Source organism: Numenius arquata, chromosome Z, assembly GCF_964106895.1.
Source record: "Numenius arquata chromosome Z, bNumArq3.hap1.1, whole genome shotgun sequence".
Classification (NCBI taxonomy): domain Eukaryota; kingdom Metazoa; phylum Chordata; class Aves; order Charadriiformes; family Scolopacidae; genus Numenius; species Numenius arquata.
Window position 1 is genome coordinate 127,519 of NC_133616.1, and position 18,637 is coordinate 146,155.

The following is an 18,637-nucleotide window of genomic DNA, read 5'->3' on the forward strand; positions in this document are numbered from 1 at the left end:
GTGAAAATCATCACCTGCCTGCATTTAAAGTCAAAGTTTCAGAAAAAAAAAAGGTTAGAAGAAAAAATGGTGGAGGTGGAAAATAAAGACACACAAGAACTATGAATATGAAGGGAAATGGGCTCCGTAGTTTCCACGGGAGCTATACACTTCTTCCTCTAAGTAAGAGGAACATTAACATTAATTAGCTCAGGTTTGCTACTATTTTTTCCCCCAGTAAGTAGATTAGGGTTCCATTCTGCCAGGAAACCTGTCAGTGAGTGGTCCCATTCGCTTTAACAGGAATATTAATGGCAGTGAAGTATTATAGAATGGTAACAACGCTATAGGGAACATCTTTTAATTGCTAGGGCTGTTTTCTACTGTTTATTTTCTTTGTAAAAGGAGTTGAAGAAGAAGAAGTAGCAGCTACTCACTGCCGAGACTCACTGCAAACACGAACCAGTACACAATTCCTGTTTCGAGAGCAATGAGAAAAGAACAGTAAGCTGCAAATAACAACTTTGTCCTATTATTTTCCTCGCTGAGCAGCAGTACCTGCGCACCCATCCTCATCCTCCCGCCGAACTGCAGGTGCAGCCTGAGGTTCTGCGAGGAGCTGGGCTGCTTTCCTGCAGTGTCCAACAGGACACGCACAGAGCAAAAGCACCAGAGAGGCAGCAGGAAGAGGCAAAGGGTGTTTCTACAAATCTCCTTAGTTTTCCTGTCCATACAAAAAAAGCCCCTCACAGGAAGCCAGTACCTCACTTGTTTATCTTTGTTCTCTATTTTTTTCATTTTATCCTTACTTCATTTTCCCAACCTATTCTCCGAGTATTTGTCTGTCTCTCATCCACTGGCTTTGTCTTACTGCCTTCTTAGTTGCTTCATTTTATAGTACTGGATCTTATCATGCTAAATGATACCTAATGGACCTACTGCAGAAAAAAAAAGATAAATTCAACACCAATAAGCACCAGCAAAGCAGTTAGCTGAAAACCAATTACTGAGGATTAAGTAACTGAAGAGCTGGTGCAGAATACACTCGTGGTGTGCCATTAGATCCTGTTCAAAACTGCAGCAAGACGCAGGGACAGAACACATTCTGCCAGCTTCCTTCTGACAACAACCTTCATCAAACTCACTCTAGGCAGGCACGTGACTTACAACCAGAAATACACACACCCGGCATTTCCCTGGGAATCCAGGCCATTTCAGCCAACTCCAACAGCCCGTTAGTAAAGTGGAGCTGGGGCAGAGCCCGTAATGCAGACAGTCACGATTATTTCCTCTTCACGCTACTACGTAGTGGTGGGCGCAGCGTAACTGCCTCGCGGCCCCAGCACAGGGCTCAGGTTCGGTAAACCCATTCCGAAGGAGCCTGGCTGTGCTTCCACGACTAACGCATTTTTCCCTAACTGCAGGACTTCAAACCTTTATCCTGTGAATTTCTGTGCGATTCCCAGAATATTCCTGGGGTGTCCCTGTCTCCATCAGCCTGAGGCCGTTTGCAGGTTTCAGCTTCCCACACGGCAAGAAGCTGCAACACCAAACTCCACTGGCTGCTCTGAAACACCCCAGAATCCCTTTTAATTGGCACGCCCCAACAGAAATCCAGCTGCATCATTTAATTAACAATCTTAACTCCTATAGGATTATAAAATACATCGCACACTGATTAATATTAGCTTTTATTGAACGATGTGTTTCTTTCAGATTAGGCCACATACATTAGTGAGGAATTTTAAAATGCTCTGCAAGTTTTAACTCATTAGCAATTGTAGGAGGGAAAGAAAACCAACACAAGTAACCAAATGGCCACACAGAAGAAATGCACGCCAGGGACCACCACTGTCACTGCTGTTTCACAAGGACTTGAGGAAAGCCACATGCACGTCCTGCCCAAAGCATCAGTGTGCCATTTATCCACTGCCTGGGGTCCCTGAGAGAAGGGCAAAGCCTGGCTCACCTGTGCTGCCACCTGAAGAGAGTGAAAACTGAAGACAGATCAGGCACGAATCACTTAAAACTATCATTCAGACTGAACAGACAGGCTGCTAATGAGGGTGCCAATTAAGTGGATTCCACAGGATACTCGAATTCCAAAGCACAGAAAGAATCATTAAAAATTCTCAGTAAAGACCACTGTTAATTTCAGTATTACAATGTTCAGCTGTACGAAAGCTAATGCTGAATTTTAGCAGAAATACACAGTGTAAATTTCAGACTTGAGGGCCTGGAAACATCCTAAGAAAACTTGTATTAAAAATACGTTCACATCCACTATGTAAGTGCTTGCAAGATTGTTTTGCGGTTTTTGTTTAGACTTTTTAATCACAGAGGTTCAGAAAATTAACAGCTAAATGAAAGTAAAAACCATATCCAAAGTCCCCTAGGCTTATAGATCAAAGATTGGAATGGAAACATGGGATACTCTACTTGTCCGCTTGCGTCTGCAGCCTGCTGGAAGTGAGTTGCGAGAGACGTCTCGTCCTGGAACACTTCGTTACACTCCAGACACTTCAGACTGTGCCTGCAGAGTCTGGAGGGATCTTCGTCCAGCGGCATGGCGGGGATGACGGGAGAGCTGGCTGGGGCCGAGATGACCGTCCCAGTTATGCCAGACTGGATCTTTGTCAGGGCGTGCGTGCCAGCTCCCGCGGGGCTCTGCAGCATCGACGTGGCACTATTGCTGGAAGGGGACGCGATCATCTGATCGGCTGGGACGGGCTTCAGAATCAGGTGCGAGCACTGCATCACGACCCCCTTCTCCTTGTGCCCGCGAGCGTGGGAGAGGAGGCTGCATTTGTTGTAGAAAACTAAGTTCTTTGTGCAGTGGTTACACGTCACCTCGATTCGCACGCTCCTCCTGTCGTAGTGCTGGGTCAGGCTCTTCTCCAGGGCAAAGGAGTCGCCACACTCCAAACACTTGTAACCTCGGGTCGGTAGCGTTATTCCGGCACTGGCGGGGGGACTGAGGTTTGGGATGTAAACAGGCACGGGGTTGACGCTACTCAGCACCTTATTGAAGGCTTCCACCACCGAGCTCTGCAGGGATGACACCACCTGGACTCGAGACACTTTTTTCGAAGGCTGTGAGGCCGCTGCAGAAATTATTGCCTGCTTTATTTGCTGCTGGGGTTTGGTTAGCACTTGTCGGAGTTCAGAGGTGGTTTGAGCACCTTGAGGCAAAAGGTTCAGGTTGGCAAGATGGACCGTCTTTGGCACGAGTTTAGCACTGGCGAGGCTCGACGCTGGCACCACCACCGTCTGCTGCTGGATGGCGTTGGCAGCTTTTATAATGGCGCTGCTGGCGCTCTGCACCGAGGCGGCAGAGATCACGGTGGCTTTCACCGTGGTATTGTTAGCGAGCTTCAAATTAATCACTTGGGAACCCGCCGTCTTAACTGCTGAAACGGGGAGAAAGGCAGTAGCCACAGGTTTGATGGTGACCTGTTTTGGTGCAAGTTCTGCAGACGCAACTGCATTGGTGACGACTGTGGACTGGAGAGGAGCTCGAGGAGGAGAGGAGAGAACAGCAGCAGAAGCTGGAGAGGACAGGAGAGAAGTCATGGAAGTCACCATGGAAGCAGTCTGCTCCGGCTTTTTCCCGGAGTCCAAATCGACTTCTGGCAACACCCTGGTAACAGTTCTCTTGATCTCCCCAGAAGAAGTCTTGATGGTCTTTATGCGAACTTTAGGAATTGCTGGTGTTGACCCCGCAGGAGACGATGGAGACCCTTTGCTACTGTTCTCACTCGACACACTTCTGGGACTATCAGGTGGTTTGAGAGATGGCCTTTTAGTACCATCAATGAGACTCTGAGATTCAGGCGATTTCTCAATAGCCCGGGGACTTTCACTCATGTCTTTTGGCAATGGAGAAGATTCTCCTGAATGGGACTGTAAATCTTTACTGGTGTCTGTAGCTGCCTTTTTAGCGCTCAGCGCTGCGATTGCAGCAATGCATGAAGAAAGCTTTGCTGATGACTTTGCTTTGGACTGTGAAATGCTGGCAAGATTTGTTTCACTTTTTTCAGTACTCAGTTTCCCATCAAGCACCCTGTTTTCAAGAAGCTTCTCAGAATTGTCTTTTAGCAATTTGTCCTCTGTTTTTCGAGCTTTAAAAGGCTCATAGACACCTAAATTCATGGAGTTTGTCTCCGTCTCTCGTTTAGCAACTTTATTTTTATCTATGCTACTTGAAACTGTGATTCCAGACTTAATCAAGTTCTCCCCTCCAAGTACCTTCAGCTTGTCATATTCCTGCTGGGAGACAGATCCTGCCAAGACATTTGCTCTGAAATTGGCACGCATCTCCTCTTTATCCGGAGGGTCATCCACCTCAATCTTTTCATCATCATCAAATTCCTCTGCACTTGATATTGGACTAAACTGGTTGAAAGCTGAATCCTTCAGTGTAGTCTCAGAAGCTGTCCCATCATCTTTAAGTGACTTCCCTTCATCTTTACTGTAACTATCAAGAGCTGATGAGGTGAGAAAGCCGTTATGCAAGCCATTGCCTGTGGAATGGTGGCCGTCCTTGTCCACTCCTTCGGAAGAATCAATCGTACGCACGTTTTTCACAATGACGCTCACACCGACGTCAGACGATGATGGGGCATGAGAATCTTCATCTGTGTGAGCACTTTGTTTTATGTGGCTTTCATGGTCATCATGTCCAGATTCAATAGCTGCTTTTGGATCAACCATGTCTGGTATGTCAAAGGCTGCAAGAAGGTCATCAAAATCTGGGGTCTTCATATCCCCCATTGTCATGTATTTGATTGTAAGAAAATCTGTGAAATAAGCAGAAAGTCACCATCTCAGTATTTTAAACTGTGGTAGCACAACCTTACACAAAATAAGCACATATTCACATATGCCACGTAAAAAGGTGTTATTTCTCTTCTGAAGCAGTATTTTCAGAAATGATACATTATAGAACAGTGTTCCATTGCAAGTGCACATCATATTATTAGACCAAGAGCTACAGTAATCTGTTAGCTTCACAGCCTGTAACCCAGTCATTTCATTCCAGGCACAAATTTCTCCTCAGTGACTTTCCTCCTGTCCCCGCTCCAACACTCCCTCCTGCCCTCGCCCACACACACCATCAGTACAGCAAGACACCGAGACTTGCATGAAAATAACCTTAGGCACTTGTAATTCCTCCAAAGTCTAGATTTTCCTTGACATTTGTGCTACCGAGCTGATGAGCCTTCTTGAAGATGGCAACAAACGTGTCTCTACCAACAGTTGCACTGTTTTCTATAAATTAAATTGCTTTATAAGAATTATGGAGTAAGCGTCTCCCTGTGTTCACAACGCTTTTGTTCAGCGGCTCCAGTGAAGGTTCTGCTGGCTCTACGCTATTCCCCACAGGTGTCTCACCTGCTTTAAAGACGTCCCACAACAGAGATTCTACAGCCTCCAACGCAATTTATTCCAGCCCTTCACCATTCCATTATACGCTTCTTCCTGCTGCACAATCCCAACCTTTCTTGATGCGATCTGAATGAGCTACACGTGGCTCTATTCACCCAGCCTCTCTGCATCAGCACTTCACTCCCAGGCCATTATCTCTCTTCAATCTTCTCCTTCTTAGGCTAATCCACACTAGAGCTTTAGGGTTTCCTTTCCCCTCACAGAGAACATTTTCCAGATCCTGTTCTTTCAGTTCACCACTGGCCTCTACTGTCGGGGTTTTTTTCTTCCAATTCCCAAACCAAAGAGGTAACTCAGAACTGAAACTTTACAAATGCCGTGTAAAAAGAAAAACTAACTTTGAGTATACTTTTAGATTTAAATCCCACTATGACATTTGCCTTTCCCACAGACGTTCCAGTAATATGCAGAGGTGTGCAGGGCAATCACTTGTGGGGATCTACAAAAATCAGTTACAGAAAGCACAGACAGACATTTTTTCATTCTCTTTCATAACTACGCACACGTATGATTTATATGGTTGTGACAGAGCTGCTTTTAACGTACTTTCAGTATTCAAAGAGACTTAACCAAATAAGTGTTATTGTTAGAAAGTGCCATTTAGGAAGCATCCTGTCTGTCCTGCCTTTGTATCGGCCCTAAAGGACTGGAAAACATTGTCATTACATAGCTCAACGTTCTGTCTCCGGTATCAATTAACACAGGCCACCACCGACACGCACACCACGGTGTGACCGACTGCAGCAGCGCTCTCCAGGCTCCCCACATTAGCTCAGGTGGGCCAGACGCTACGTGCCCCAGGGCAAGGGGTCTGCTGGGACCCACGTGTCAGCGGAGATGCATCCTACAACTTCACTTCCTCCTCCTCTGGTCGTCTTGAGAAACCGCTTGCTGACTGTTGGATTCAGCTCTAACAATGCTAAGAAAAGCTCATCAAAATGCATGTATGTTTAAATACCTATTTTTATGCACATCATTATAACACTGGCAGCACTAACTGTTCCTCAGAAAGATGCAGTTTATTAAAATGGCATAACCCCTTTGCTTGATAGAAATTTCTAAGACTTACATATTAATCAACACTGGCTACCTGGAAGACATTACGGACTCTACAAAGGCAACTGAGGGAAATTTTTCAAGGATACTGGAATACACACAGTCATTTCACATAATACCTTCATATAAATATATGATCGTTTTGAAAACTGTTTACACGGTCCACTTCATCGCTTTGTTGCTCTAACTTATGAACTCCTTTTCATTGCACCAAGTCCTTCTGCAGAGCTGAACTCAGCATGTGATTCTCTATAAAATATACCATTGCAACTGCTGAATTTACTCTCTTAGTCAACACGTAATTCCTTTACTTATTAAACAACATATAGTAGCCTATCATGGTAAATGCTCATCATCAAGACTTCATTGCTTTTGTAAGGCATATGGTTATAATGTATACTTATCAGACATAAGATAGTTTCATAATGCTGGTAATTCTAGTTTTATTGCGTATGTGGGTTTAATTATAATATTTTTAAGTCCATTTCTTCAAAAGCAAGTTTCTAGCCCTCGTGCATTTAAAACTAGTAACTGGGATAAATGAGCATAAAGATTTAAGAGAAGAGACCAGACAAGTAATGAGTAGAACCCAACTCTTGCAGTATAACCAGCAGGTAACCCACTGCGCTCAGCACGGGTGGCAGCAGCTGCCTCTGCTACAGCAGAGCGGGAGGATTGTCACACCCCGCACAGCGCTGCAGCCCTCAGCACGAAGGATTGCCAGACCCTGTGGAAGGGCCACGATTACAGAGGCAGTTACCTAATAAATACAAAACTACATACACGCACACTATCAAAATTACAAAGAAAGTTATTGTAAGAATTAAATGGGAAAGATTCCAGAGACAAAAGCATATCAGATCCATGTAAAATGACACAATAAAGCCTTAATTGACATAGTTTTTCATGATTTGAGATATGAATTATTTGCACTTTGATTGTACCTCTGTCCATAAGTGTCTTTTTACAGTTATTATATACACTCAAAAAGAACTAGAAAGTCTTCTTAGTCTAAAACTTCCTCTGAGTACATATACTGGAGCTTAACTAATATTTAGCAATAGCAATGAATTAAGTAAAGGCCCACTTATACAGTATTTCATCCAAGTACGTTTAAGAGCAAAACTGCATAGCAGAGGAGATACATTTGTGCTTCCCCGAGAAACTTGGTTAGGCTAATTCCAAAACGGGAAAGCTTCTCAAAAGCATTCAGAGGTCTGCAGAGCTACGATCATAAATTTATCCATAGAGAGCACAGTGCATAAAGCTGCAACCATCTTCCAAGTGTCTGCAGAAGGAAGGACTCCTGTGCTCCACCGGAGCAGGAGAACGGAATGGTTCCTTCTACATGGGAGACCCGGAGCTGCTGCTGCCCTTATGAACAACCTCTTCCATTCTTCAAACTTTTAATACAATCTCAGTCTAACAAAAAGGGACAAGACTGTGCCAGGCTCGATGAAGTCAGCAAAGTGGTAACCTGGACATTTTATTCACCTCTTCCTCACTATTCCAGCACAGCACACCACTTTAAGATTCAGTATATAAACTGTGCTCCCACCACAACTGCCAGGACTCAGAAGCCACATTCCTCCCTTTTCACTCCTCCGAAAACCTTTCAGTAACTCCTTCCCTTAAGGATAAAACTTCGCCTTTTATCCAAGCTCAAAATCAACTGACACCTTGGCTGCCAGAGAAGCTGTTAGTCTACTCCTTCTCTGGGCCAACCTGATGCCTGCAAATACTCAGAACAGGAAACGAGGCAAGTTCCTGGTTCCCTAGGAAATCGTGATTTTCCAGGAACTGGAATTTCTTTGAGAACTGCTTTCAAAGTGCTGAGAGCAAAGCTTGGTGCCTCCACAGAGACACACCAAGGTGTACAAATCTGGTACCCAAGGGCTGCCACTCAGGCGATCTTCAGAACTGAACTGAGGAACAGCCCACAAGGTGTGCAATCACTCCTCAGACTACAGGATGTATCTGAGGATACATTCCTCAGACTGAACAAAAACATATTTAAAGAAACAACCTGCAAGTCACCCACTTCCTCAAACACCTCCGTCCAAAAAAGAATTTTTTTCATTTTTAGTTTCTAAACAATAGAAACAAAATTCACCTCAAAAGCAGGGAATGCTGACTTGAAGCATTATGAAGAACAATGGATAGATGATACAATAAATTAAACACCCCTAATTTTGCAGGTACTGGTATAAAGAGCCAGTTCTTAGATTTATTGCCTCTGTCCAAAGCACTATGTCATTTTCAGGTGAGTTTCCTTTTGTTACATTCCTTTTCCTTCCCATGGACTAGTTCCTGCCTCGCCACCTGGCTGGCTGCTGCTGTTTAGCAGTAGAATGCCAGGAAAAACCTATCCCCTTTGTTGTAAGATTTGCAACCTCTAGGGCGCTTGAATTACTTGAGAAAAGTTATTGAAGAAAATCAGTTCCTTTAAAAATTCAACCATTACTTTGCTTACTGATTTTTGAATGATAAAAGTAAATAAAAAGGAAAATAAATCTGAGTATGTCCAGCTAGAGAGCCACCGGAGCAGTGAGGTGCAACGCTTCTGGGTTCTGCTGCTTTGATGGTGGGTGACATGGCCTCTGGGAAAACACCACAGCCTTAAAAAACATAAGAGGGCAGACTGTGAATATACTTACTGCATGGCTTCCATTGATCTCTTCAGTGACAACATCCATCGGTATCTCACTGAAATGTAAGGTGCAGATTAAGTTCTGGAGGATAAACCAGGACTGGTTTGTCTGTGCTCATGCTTTGTTCAAAGCACGTGTGCATCACTTCCTACATCCCTCTTTGGAAACGCATCTCCTGAAATAAGAGCTTCCTCTGAACAGCAGGAAGGAAACGGCACAGGTTTTAGCCAAAGGAAGACACCCCTTGCCTGGTCCAGGGTCTTCCTTCTCCCAGTCAGCCTTTCACTCGGGCTCATCTGCTGACACATTCCAGCAAGGCACTCACTGGGCTAATTATGTCAAAACACGAGCCAGCCCATGAGAACTCCCTACCGGCAGTGGGAGAAACAAGCAGGCCAAGAATCTGACGCTACACCCACGAGAAATAGTTAAATTCTTGTAAACCTTTGGGGGCCTCCATATCCCAGCTGCTAAGATGGAAAGCCTATAGCTGTAGTCAAAGATTTTACATGGCTTATCTACAGAAAAAGGGGAAAACATCTGCAAGACGTAGTGCGTGCGGGAGCTCTTGCCCTGTTGGCAGGGGATGCAGAGACCATTCTGAAACACTGCTTTCTTACAGCAACTGTGGCTGTGGATGTGAGGAAGGCTCACGGGCAATGACATAAATATCGACAAAAGAAATACCAGGGCTCAGAAGCAAATAAGCTGCTTCCGAAGGAATAAAAAAGGCAGTTTTGTTTTACCACATGGAATTTTTGTCACTCCTCCTCAAGCCCCGTATCTATACCTGTTCCAGATGGAGAACTCCAGCCCTGTGAGGAAAAACAAACCAACCTCCCCTTCCAAGTACTCTGGCAAGGGGGGGAGCAGATAAACACATAGAAGAAAACATTTTTTCTCACTTCCTAAATATGCTTTATCTTGTAGCTTGGGCTTTAGGACAGCTGCAGATGGGGCACAGTATTCTCCACAAGAAAGACCAAGCTGCCTATAAAATGGTGCTGAAATTAAAGGGTACTTTTTGGTGTAAAGCTAAGAAATTGTAAACACTCAAAACAGACTCGTTTTGGGGAGTTCAAACAGCCCAATGGAGACAAGAAAACAGAGTTATCTGGCAGCTCCCAGACAGGTCTTATCTCCAAACTGCTCAAAACTCTGGTTCTGGTCTGTCAGCTAACAAGAACAACTCAAGCTTTCCAGGTCTGGCAATGACAAAAATTTCTCCTCCCTTTGCCGTACTTTTCCGATTAAGATTCCCTACACACGAAGGCTTCCAACTATCATTTCTGGATCACAAGCATGGTCTTACATGCTCAATTTTTATTCTTCTATTTCATCAGTAACCTTTACAGAACTGACCAACTTTTCTGCCTTGTTAGTCACCCTCCGGCTCATCCAAATCTTCGCTGCTCAACCACAAGTCCAGTGACTCTATGTAACTGCTTTAACCGCCTGTACGAGTCCCATCTTTTCTACTGTATTAAATTTAAATTCCTGCCCTTTGCCTTCCAATCCCACACTGTCCCTACTTACAACATGTAACTCCATGCTCTTGTTCAAACAACTACCCATCTCAAGCTTCCCTCAGCAGCAAGTCTGTTTATTATTTAAGGAAATGGGAAAAACCCCCACCTTTAGTTTTCATCTACCTATGGAGTTCATGTTCTTGTGAGTACGTTCCTTTACCTTCCCTAAACTCTCCCTACAGTTTTTACCTCCACGTGTACTAGGTACAGCTGTGGACTGTTCACTCTTTAGGGCAGAGACCTTTTCTTTTGTGTGTTCTTCGAAGAAAATCAGCGTTCTTTTCATTACTGTGAAAACAAGAGCATTGAGACATCACTTCTTAGGGTCCAGCACAAGGTAATGTCTTGATTCTGGAAGAACACTTCTGCGATAACCACACATAACAATTATTCTGTTATAGTTAGACTGGTACAAATTCCCAGCTAGACACACTATTCCAGTACAAAATTCTGATAATCTGCTATAATTACTCCATTTCCAAAAACACGAGTAATGATGCCTAAATAACATCATGCTCATTCTGGAACAAAATGCCTACACTGGGAGTAATACCAGCCTAACGAGCATAAAAGCATATTAATATTTTTAAACTTCTGTATTGTTATGCCAAAAAATTTCATCAGGTAGAGAAGACTGAAGTGACTCAATCAGAATTATAGTAGTATATATCCTAACATTAGGCAAACATCAGCCTAATACACAGGTTATAAGCAGTTCATTAGTTATTCAACTTGTATTAGTAATTATGCCTGACTAACGCTACTGATTATTTACTTTGGAAGCTAAGTATCTGAAAGAAAGACAAAAGCAATATGCTAATTCAACCACCAAACCTTCTTCAGGAAACGAGAACCACATCTCCAATCACAACTTGGTGTGGTTTGAGCAGGCAGCAGGCGAGTAGGATATGCAGGAGGCCACTCCGACCACAACCAGCAACATCTATCACACTCACATAAAATATGGGCTCCTTTTCGCTTATCCAAGGTCCCACGACTTGTTCCTGCCACAAAACTCAGACAGGTTCCTGCGTCCAGAAACGTAAGTTTCATAGTAGGCAGTGTATTGATTTCTTAGGATAAAGGTCTCATTTACCATCCATAGTACCAATAAGGTCACACCAGTCCTGATATAAACATCTTTGTGAAGAATAGGGTGTTTTACAGTTAAAATGTGTACCAACCAATCTGATATTGCAATATTGTACACTGTATCTATCTGCCTTTAAAAAAAAAAAAAAGGAAAATCCAAAAAATCCAATTTGTCTCCACGCACGAGCCTCAATGAGTAAGAGAAACCCAAATTTGCACTTTAGTTTTCTAAGAGAACATTCTACTAATTTTTTTTCTCTCTCTTCTCCCTCAAAAAAGCATTGGAAGATGTTAGCCCAATATTTCAAGTATTAAAAATTTTCACCTTTTTTTCCCCTCAATGCAGTAACCTCGCTGTTGACAGTTTCAGAAGAATTTCACAATTTATTCTTTACTAGCCCAAAGTTTTCAAGGGGCACTTCACCCAATCTCAGAATATCTGGGTTGAAGGGGTCCTCTGGAACTCCAACCTCTCTGCACAAAGCAGGGACAGCTACAGCAAGACCTTCAGAGCACAGTCCAGCCAGGTTTTGAGTGTTTCCAAAGATGGAATTCCAAATTATACACAAAAGACAGTATAATTTTAGAATAATTGCTAAACTATTTACAAAATAATATAAAATTATTTAACTAACCCAATTCCTCCACTCATTCTAGTTTTATTCATCTAGTTCTAGAACATCACAGAAGCCTGTTAATCCACACACTGGCTACAAGAGTTGTTTTAAACCAGCAAATGCTGAAAACAAACAAGCAATAAAGCCACCGAAGTGAATGCATTACCAGGTGTATTCTGTTGATTTGTATACAAGTGCAGTTTGGTTGTAATTGTTCCCAGGATTTTTAATTTTTCAATTCAGGAGTGTCTTCCATACAAATCTTGGAGTTCAAAATCACATATGCCAGGAATGAAATCAATGGTAGCAAATTCCATTTGGGGTGGCAGAAGATGGAAGTCAAGGAAAAAAGATCAGGAAGATACTGAGTGGCACTCGCATGATGTTCATGGTGTATTGCTGGAACCTGGCACAGAGACAGACCGACAGTATGCCTGTACGCACCGTGTCTTTTCCTGGGAAACAAAACAATTAGGGAGCCCCCAGAGGCCACGAGGGTGATACTTATCTCCAGGCACACGATGCAGATGCACCTGCAGCCAGACTAAAGCTTGAGCATTTACGTTGCTTTATTTGCTGCTAATTCATACAGGCAAAACTTTTTTCCAATTGGTTTGCCCATGGATTCAAGCTTTGAGCCTTAGGAATGCAAGATCTCTGCAGAGGAGTCTCTTACTCAGAATGTAACGTGAGGGATGGCAAAGTGCTGCTTGTGCTCATCGCTTAGCTGGGTTTTGCCATTAGGGATCACCAAGCCGTGCCAAGCCAACAAGTACCATATCCCCTAAAGGAGCCGGAGCTGTTTTACAACTGTAAGCATGTCACCACCATCTTCAAAACATATCCATCCCTACAACTGATCATAAAAGATCAGATAATTGTCTTTGCCCTCTTTTCTACTATATCCTGCACCTGGTTATGGATCCCTCTTATCTGATCTGTTCAAGGATGAGCCCTTTCCCCCTGCAATGGGTATAATTAAGTAACGGCAGTTCTTGACTATATCTGTTTGTTCTCTTAAGCAAATTCTCACAGGGTTTTTCTGACGGCTAAAATATAATTACTTGTAGTTTACGGCTCCTTAGAAGCCTCATCTTTCAGTCTAAGTCCTCCAATTTTGAACTTATTTTTTTCCAAAATGGGTATCTCAAGCTCTCTTTGGGCAGGAGAAAACAGGAAGGGAAAGAGGAGTATCTTCTGAAGCCTGTCCATTTTTCCTCTTCCTCACACCACCACTGAACCACCTCTAGCACAGTTTAAAGAAAAACACATGCAACTGGTCTAAAGTTCACTATTATCAGCCTTTGGCTGGCAAAAAGAACAAGGATACTTTAACACACGGGCAAGGCATCTCCTTTCCCACAACGCATGGAGCTCAGCAGATTATCTCTATCCACAGCTGGCCAAATGAAAACTACCTGTACTTATCCAGTTAAGGGTTTGGGCCTAGCAACCTCCTGAATTTTTCCTGAAATGGAGATGAATTAATGAAAAGCAGGTAAATCGCCATACCATTCCTTTTGCACTTGACTTAAAAATGTATTATAAAAATGGCTTATTTTTGTACTTCTATATGTAAAATGGGCTGGGACAATACCATGTGAGTATTTTGGATATACAACAATAATGAACACGATTTTGAGATTCCCAATTGAACGCAAATTTGAATCACATTCTAAATGGCACTTGCTTCCTGCCCATTTCCTTTAATGCAGGTTTTTTTTTCCAGTGGATGGCGATTCTTGCTCAAAACCAGCGTGAAGCAGCTGCAGACACTCTCGGTGAGAGCACCCCAGGTCCGGCAGGGCCCACCTGTGCAACACTGGCAACAAACAGGCCCTAAAACGTTAGGGTCAAGCTTTGTTTTGGTTTCATTTAAACACACATTCCCAGCAATCTGTACGCATATTTATATTTTAACACACACTCATACCTCTAAGAAAACCAAAGTTAGTTAATTCATGCAAAAGAGGCTTGGAACTTGATACATCATTACCCTTATTCTCAAGATCAAATACCTGAGACAAGCCTCAGTGCAAAATGAGATCATGATTGCTGATACACAGGACCAACCCTCCAGCATTAAGCAGCATTTTCTGCTGGAGAGCTGGCCTACGTGCAAAAGCAAAATCTCCTGCTGAAGAGCATTTACAAATATTATTAGACTATAAAAACAAAACTCACCAAGAACACTGCAGACTCCAGCATCTATTCAGGTTTCTCATCTTACAGCCTACAAAAAATCCCTGCAAATTCAAAGCCTCCTTTGCTAAAAATGAAAATTCATACTACAGATCGTGTTCAAAAATCCAGACAAAACAGATACATTGAATTTTGTGACAATTCAAGAAATTACAATTTTAAAACTGCTTACTATTCTGGTAGAGAGAAAAAATAAATCGAAGAGGTGCTCTCATGTAACATATGAATTTTAGCTGACACTTGGAAACGAACATGCATCATCAGCAGCAATAGATACCATTCCTATCATGCAACAAGAATTCATGTTTGCAAGCATAATTTTGCTACGGATGTCTATAGTCAAATATAGAACCTCTGCATCCAAATAATGAAAAATACAAATCGAAATCAGCACAGTAATGTTAGGCACATCAGCTATTTACTGCCCTATCAAACCTGAGAAACAACACATTGTAGCTGTATTAAAAACCACAAACCCGTAATTTCAGGCTAAACACCGGCATGCTATTTTCACTTTTCTACAATTAGTATCTAAATACCTTACGTAACCTACTGCAGTCAGAAAGGAGAAGGTTCCCTTGTATTGTCACTCTCTGATGCAGGCACCCTGCCTATCATCAGGCACCACACAACTTACCCAATATCCACAACCTCTCAAGGCTTTTAAGACTGTCTACTTTATTCTGCTGAGCACAGAGGAAAAGACCCTCACTGCACACTAGAACAGAACATTTTCAGTGTTCTGCCTCCATGTTTATCTTGATTGTAGATTACCAAGCCAGCTAACACAGCTGGGACTGGTCAGATTTTTCAAAAATCACACTGGATGAGATTCTAGAGATGTTGATTTCCTGTTATAGGAAGTAACAGTTCTAGCAAAAGAATCCCCAAGGCAAAATGTTTAGTGTTCCAATGTGCAGCTCTAACAGCCTTTGTTCTTCCCTTTGCTATATTCATTACTGCTTTCTCCTCTCTCTCCCTCGCCCTCTCTCTGAATCCTTCAGCTTTCTCTGTAAGATACAAATGCCAGCTCAAATCTAAGGACATATTTATTTTTCAGATGAGGGGAAAAAAAGAAACCTATCCATTATCCACTGCTTTGAGTTAAAAGTAGTCATCCCTCAGGAGCTGATGCACTGTCCATCCGGTTCCCTATTCTTATTTCATTACTGCACAATATTATAATTCATGCCACTAATAACCCACTGGAGCTCCATCAAACCTCTAAAATACATCTTTTCACTTCACTGCTGCAAAATCCTCCCTGGGTAACAACAGTTTAAGAAACACCATCCATACTATTTATTTTGTATGGGTTTTTTTTTTTCCATGTAGGCTATATTAAGTACATGTTTAACACTGAAGACCTTAATTTAGAATTAAGTATTGGTTTACTCAGATATGTCCAAACAAGCAACCTTTAAATAATTAGGCAGCAAATTCTGAACGTGCAATGCTGTAATACAACACAGAACCATTCACTGCCATGTGGCTCACAATTTATGATTGCCACTCAGAGGCCTATTCCGTATCACTGCACTGTGAAAAAACGTATATCTGGCTATAAGATATTTTAATGATAATACTGTATCTAGGTAAGATATCCATACGTCTTTACAAATAATAGCTTTAATCCTATTAAAACTGGAGGATGTTAATAGCATTTCTTTAACACTTAAACAATTGTCTCCTTACTAACGTGCCAAGTGTGCAGTCAGGAGCCAGATTTACTTTTCACATACATGTACCTTCATGCTATTGTTATACTAATACCCAAAACACCACATCTCACCTTGTGAACCTTGACCTTTGAAAGATTTTTTTAGCCAATGCTCAGTTACTGCCACGGACGCATTACCTCTGCAAATATGAAAGGGTTAAAGGCAGCCCCAATCAATAGGCCTACAAGGAAGAAAAAAAAAAAAAAAAAAGGGAAACCGGGTATGCCTTACAGCATCTTTGCAATGCTTTTATGCACAATTGTACAACAGTATTGTTTCCTTTTGGCCTTACAGAAAGGCACGGCACCCCCCCCAACACTTAACATCTCCTAAAGAAGAAAACCACAAGACAGCACCCTGTAAATAAAACAGCATGCAAAGCAGCATTCTTCAGTCACAAGCATAACTACAATTACAAATCATTCAATCAATTTTATTTAGTTTAGTTTTAAAATAGACTGCATAACCAGTGTCCCACCCTTGCAAAGCAAAAATATTTTAATAAGGGTCATAAATCTCAGCTCTTGCCCATTCCTTAAGCATAAAAAGGCACGAAAAGCCAAAGTAATCTCAGTTACTGCAAATATGTACATTTATATACAGAATCCTTTATGACTACATTAGCCACATACCAGTGCTGTGTGTCTAAAGTGTGCATTCACATACTGTTTTGGGATGGTATCTTTCTGCAAGCTCCTCTGCTTTTGGCTGCCATGAAGGGAGGAAGCTATCCCACTGTAGTAGCTCAGTGACTGCATTGTGTTCAGGAGCTGATCTGCCTCAAACCAGTTCCAGCCGGTTCTGGTCACCCTACATAAAAAGCTATGGCAACCCTCGCTGAGTTGCCAACAAGTCCCTGGAAATCGCAGGGGCTGTTTTTTTTTTTCTCAGTGGCGGTGGGGCCGGCGGCGGCCCTGTGCCCCTGCTCCCCTCCTGCCCGGCCCCACGCAGCCCCCTTGCTCCCCACAGCCGCCCCCAGACGCTCCCTTCCTCGCCCCCCCCACTTACCTCCCACAACCTGGCTGAAAGCTGGGAGTGTGTGCGTGCCTGTCTGTAGCTAACAAAGAGACCGCAATAAAAATCCTCACAGGATCTCTCTTGCAGCACCAGGCAGGCTCGGCCACAGCCCTGGGAGACAGCCTGCTAACCACGGGCTGCTCCCCCCCCCTTTCTGCCCCCCACCGCACACGGGGGTGGCTGCTCATCGCCGCCACACCGGCCCCCTCGTGCCCATGGCCGTGGGGCGGCCCATCCAGCTCTTCTCCCGGCCGCCCTCCCCGCCGCCTCTGGGGCCGCCCGGGTGGCATTTTTCTCCCCTCTGCACAGCGCTGCCCACACGCGCCTCCCTCCCCTCAAGAAATCCATTTCCGCAGCAGCCAGATGCCTGCAAAATAGTTCCTTGGCCCCCTCCTCGCAGCACCGAGCTGGCTGCTCAGATGATTTTTTTTTTTTCTCTTTTTTTTTTTTTTTTTGTGCTATTCAGCCATCCTTGAGGCACTGAAAGGCAGCGGGCTGCGGCCCCCCCACGGGGGAGGCCCGGGCACCCCACAAAGATGGCTGCTGGGCACAGCCTGCCCTCGGCCCCCACACCTGGCTGCGGGGAGACTCCTCGCCGAGGTCACGGCTCCCCTCGGTGCCACCGTCCCTCCAGAGAGCCCTGCACCCGCCTTCGCCCATGGCTGCCTCGCTCCTTGCCCGCTCCCCCTCTCTTCCCTGCCACCCGGGGCCTTCCTGCTGCGGGGCCGACGGTCGCCCCGAGCCCAGCCATCGCTCACCCCGCTCCTCCTTTGGCTACTCACCCTGCACTGGTAAAACCAGCCACTACCTCCGCCTACGCGCCAAGCCCCATCCTCTGCGGGCTCTGCCGTGAGATGGCTCCTCGGCACGGCTCCCCTCCCAGCCGCTGCCAGGCCGGGCCCCGCCGGCCGGCCCTGGGCTCTGCACCTGCAACTGTGAGCAGAGGTCTCGGGCACAACCCCTCGCCCCCCCTTCCCCGCCGAGACAGCTCGGCTCCGGCTCTGGCTCCGCATCCCTCATCCCCACCCCGTTCTGGGGAAAACGACCATGTTCCTCCGCTGCCTCAGCCCCGTCTCCTCGGCACCGGCGGCCGCCGCCGGCCCTCCCTCAGCCCCTCAGCCCGGGCGGCCCGTTCCCGCCTCTGCGGGCACATCGCCGCCGGGCCGCGGCCCCCTCCCCTCAGCGCGGCGCCGGCAGTTCCCCCCTCCACCCCCCCGCGTCGGGCCCGGGGTCGGCCCTACCGAGCGGGCCCTGGCGAGCCCCGGGCGGGAAGAACGGCGAGGCCGCGGCCCCTCCGGCCGAGCGGGGAAAGGGGGGAGGCGGCC

At 44.7% G+C, this 18,637-nt stretch overlaps 1 protein-coding gene across 4 annotated transcripts in view; it reads right to left on the minus strand.

Moving 5' to 3' along the window:
* LOC141476976 (zinc finger protein 532) overlaps positions 1-18,332 on the minus strand; it is a 39,821-nt gene extending 21,489 nt beyond the window's left edge. For 3 of the 4 annotated variants that reach the window (XM_074165966.1, XM_074165965.1, XM_074165964.1), the window contains exon 1: positions 2,419-4,758. In XM_074165966.1, coding sequence (XP_074022067.1) covers positions 2,419-4,758 — 2,340 coding nt within the window. Of the gene's footprint in view, positions 1-2,418; positions 4,779-17,127; positions 17,129-18,094 lie in introns of those variants that run through there. The other variant, XM_074165963.1, reaches the window with a different exon arrangement.
* Between the last annotated feature and the right edge of the window lie 305 nt (positions 18,333-18,637).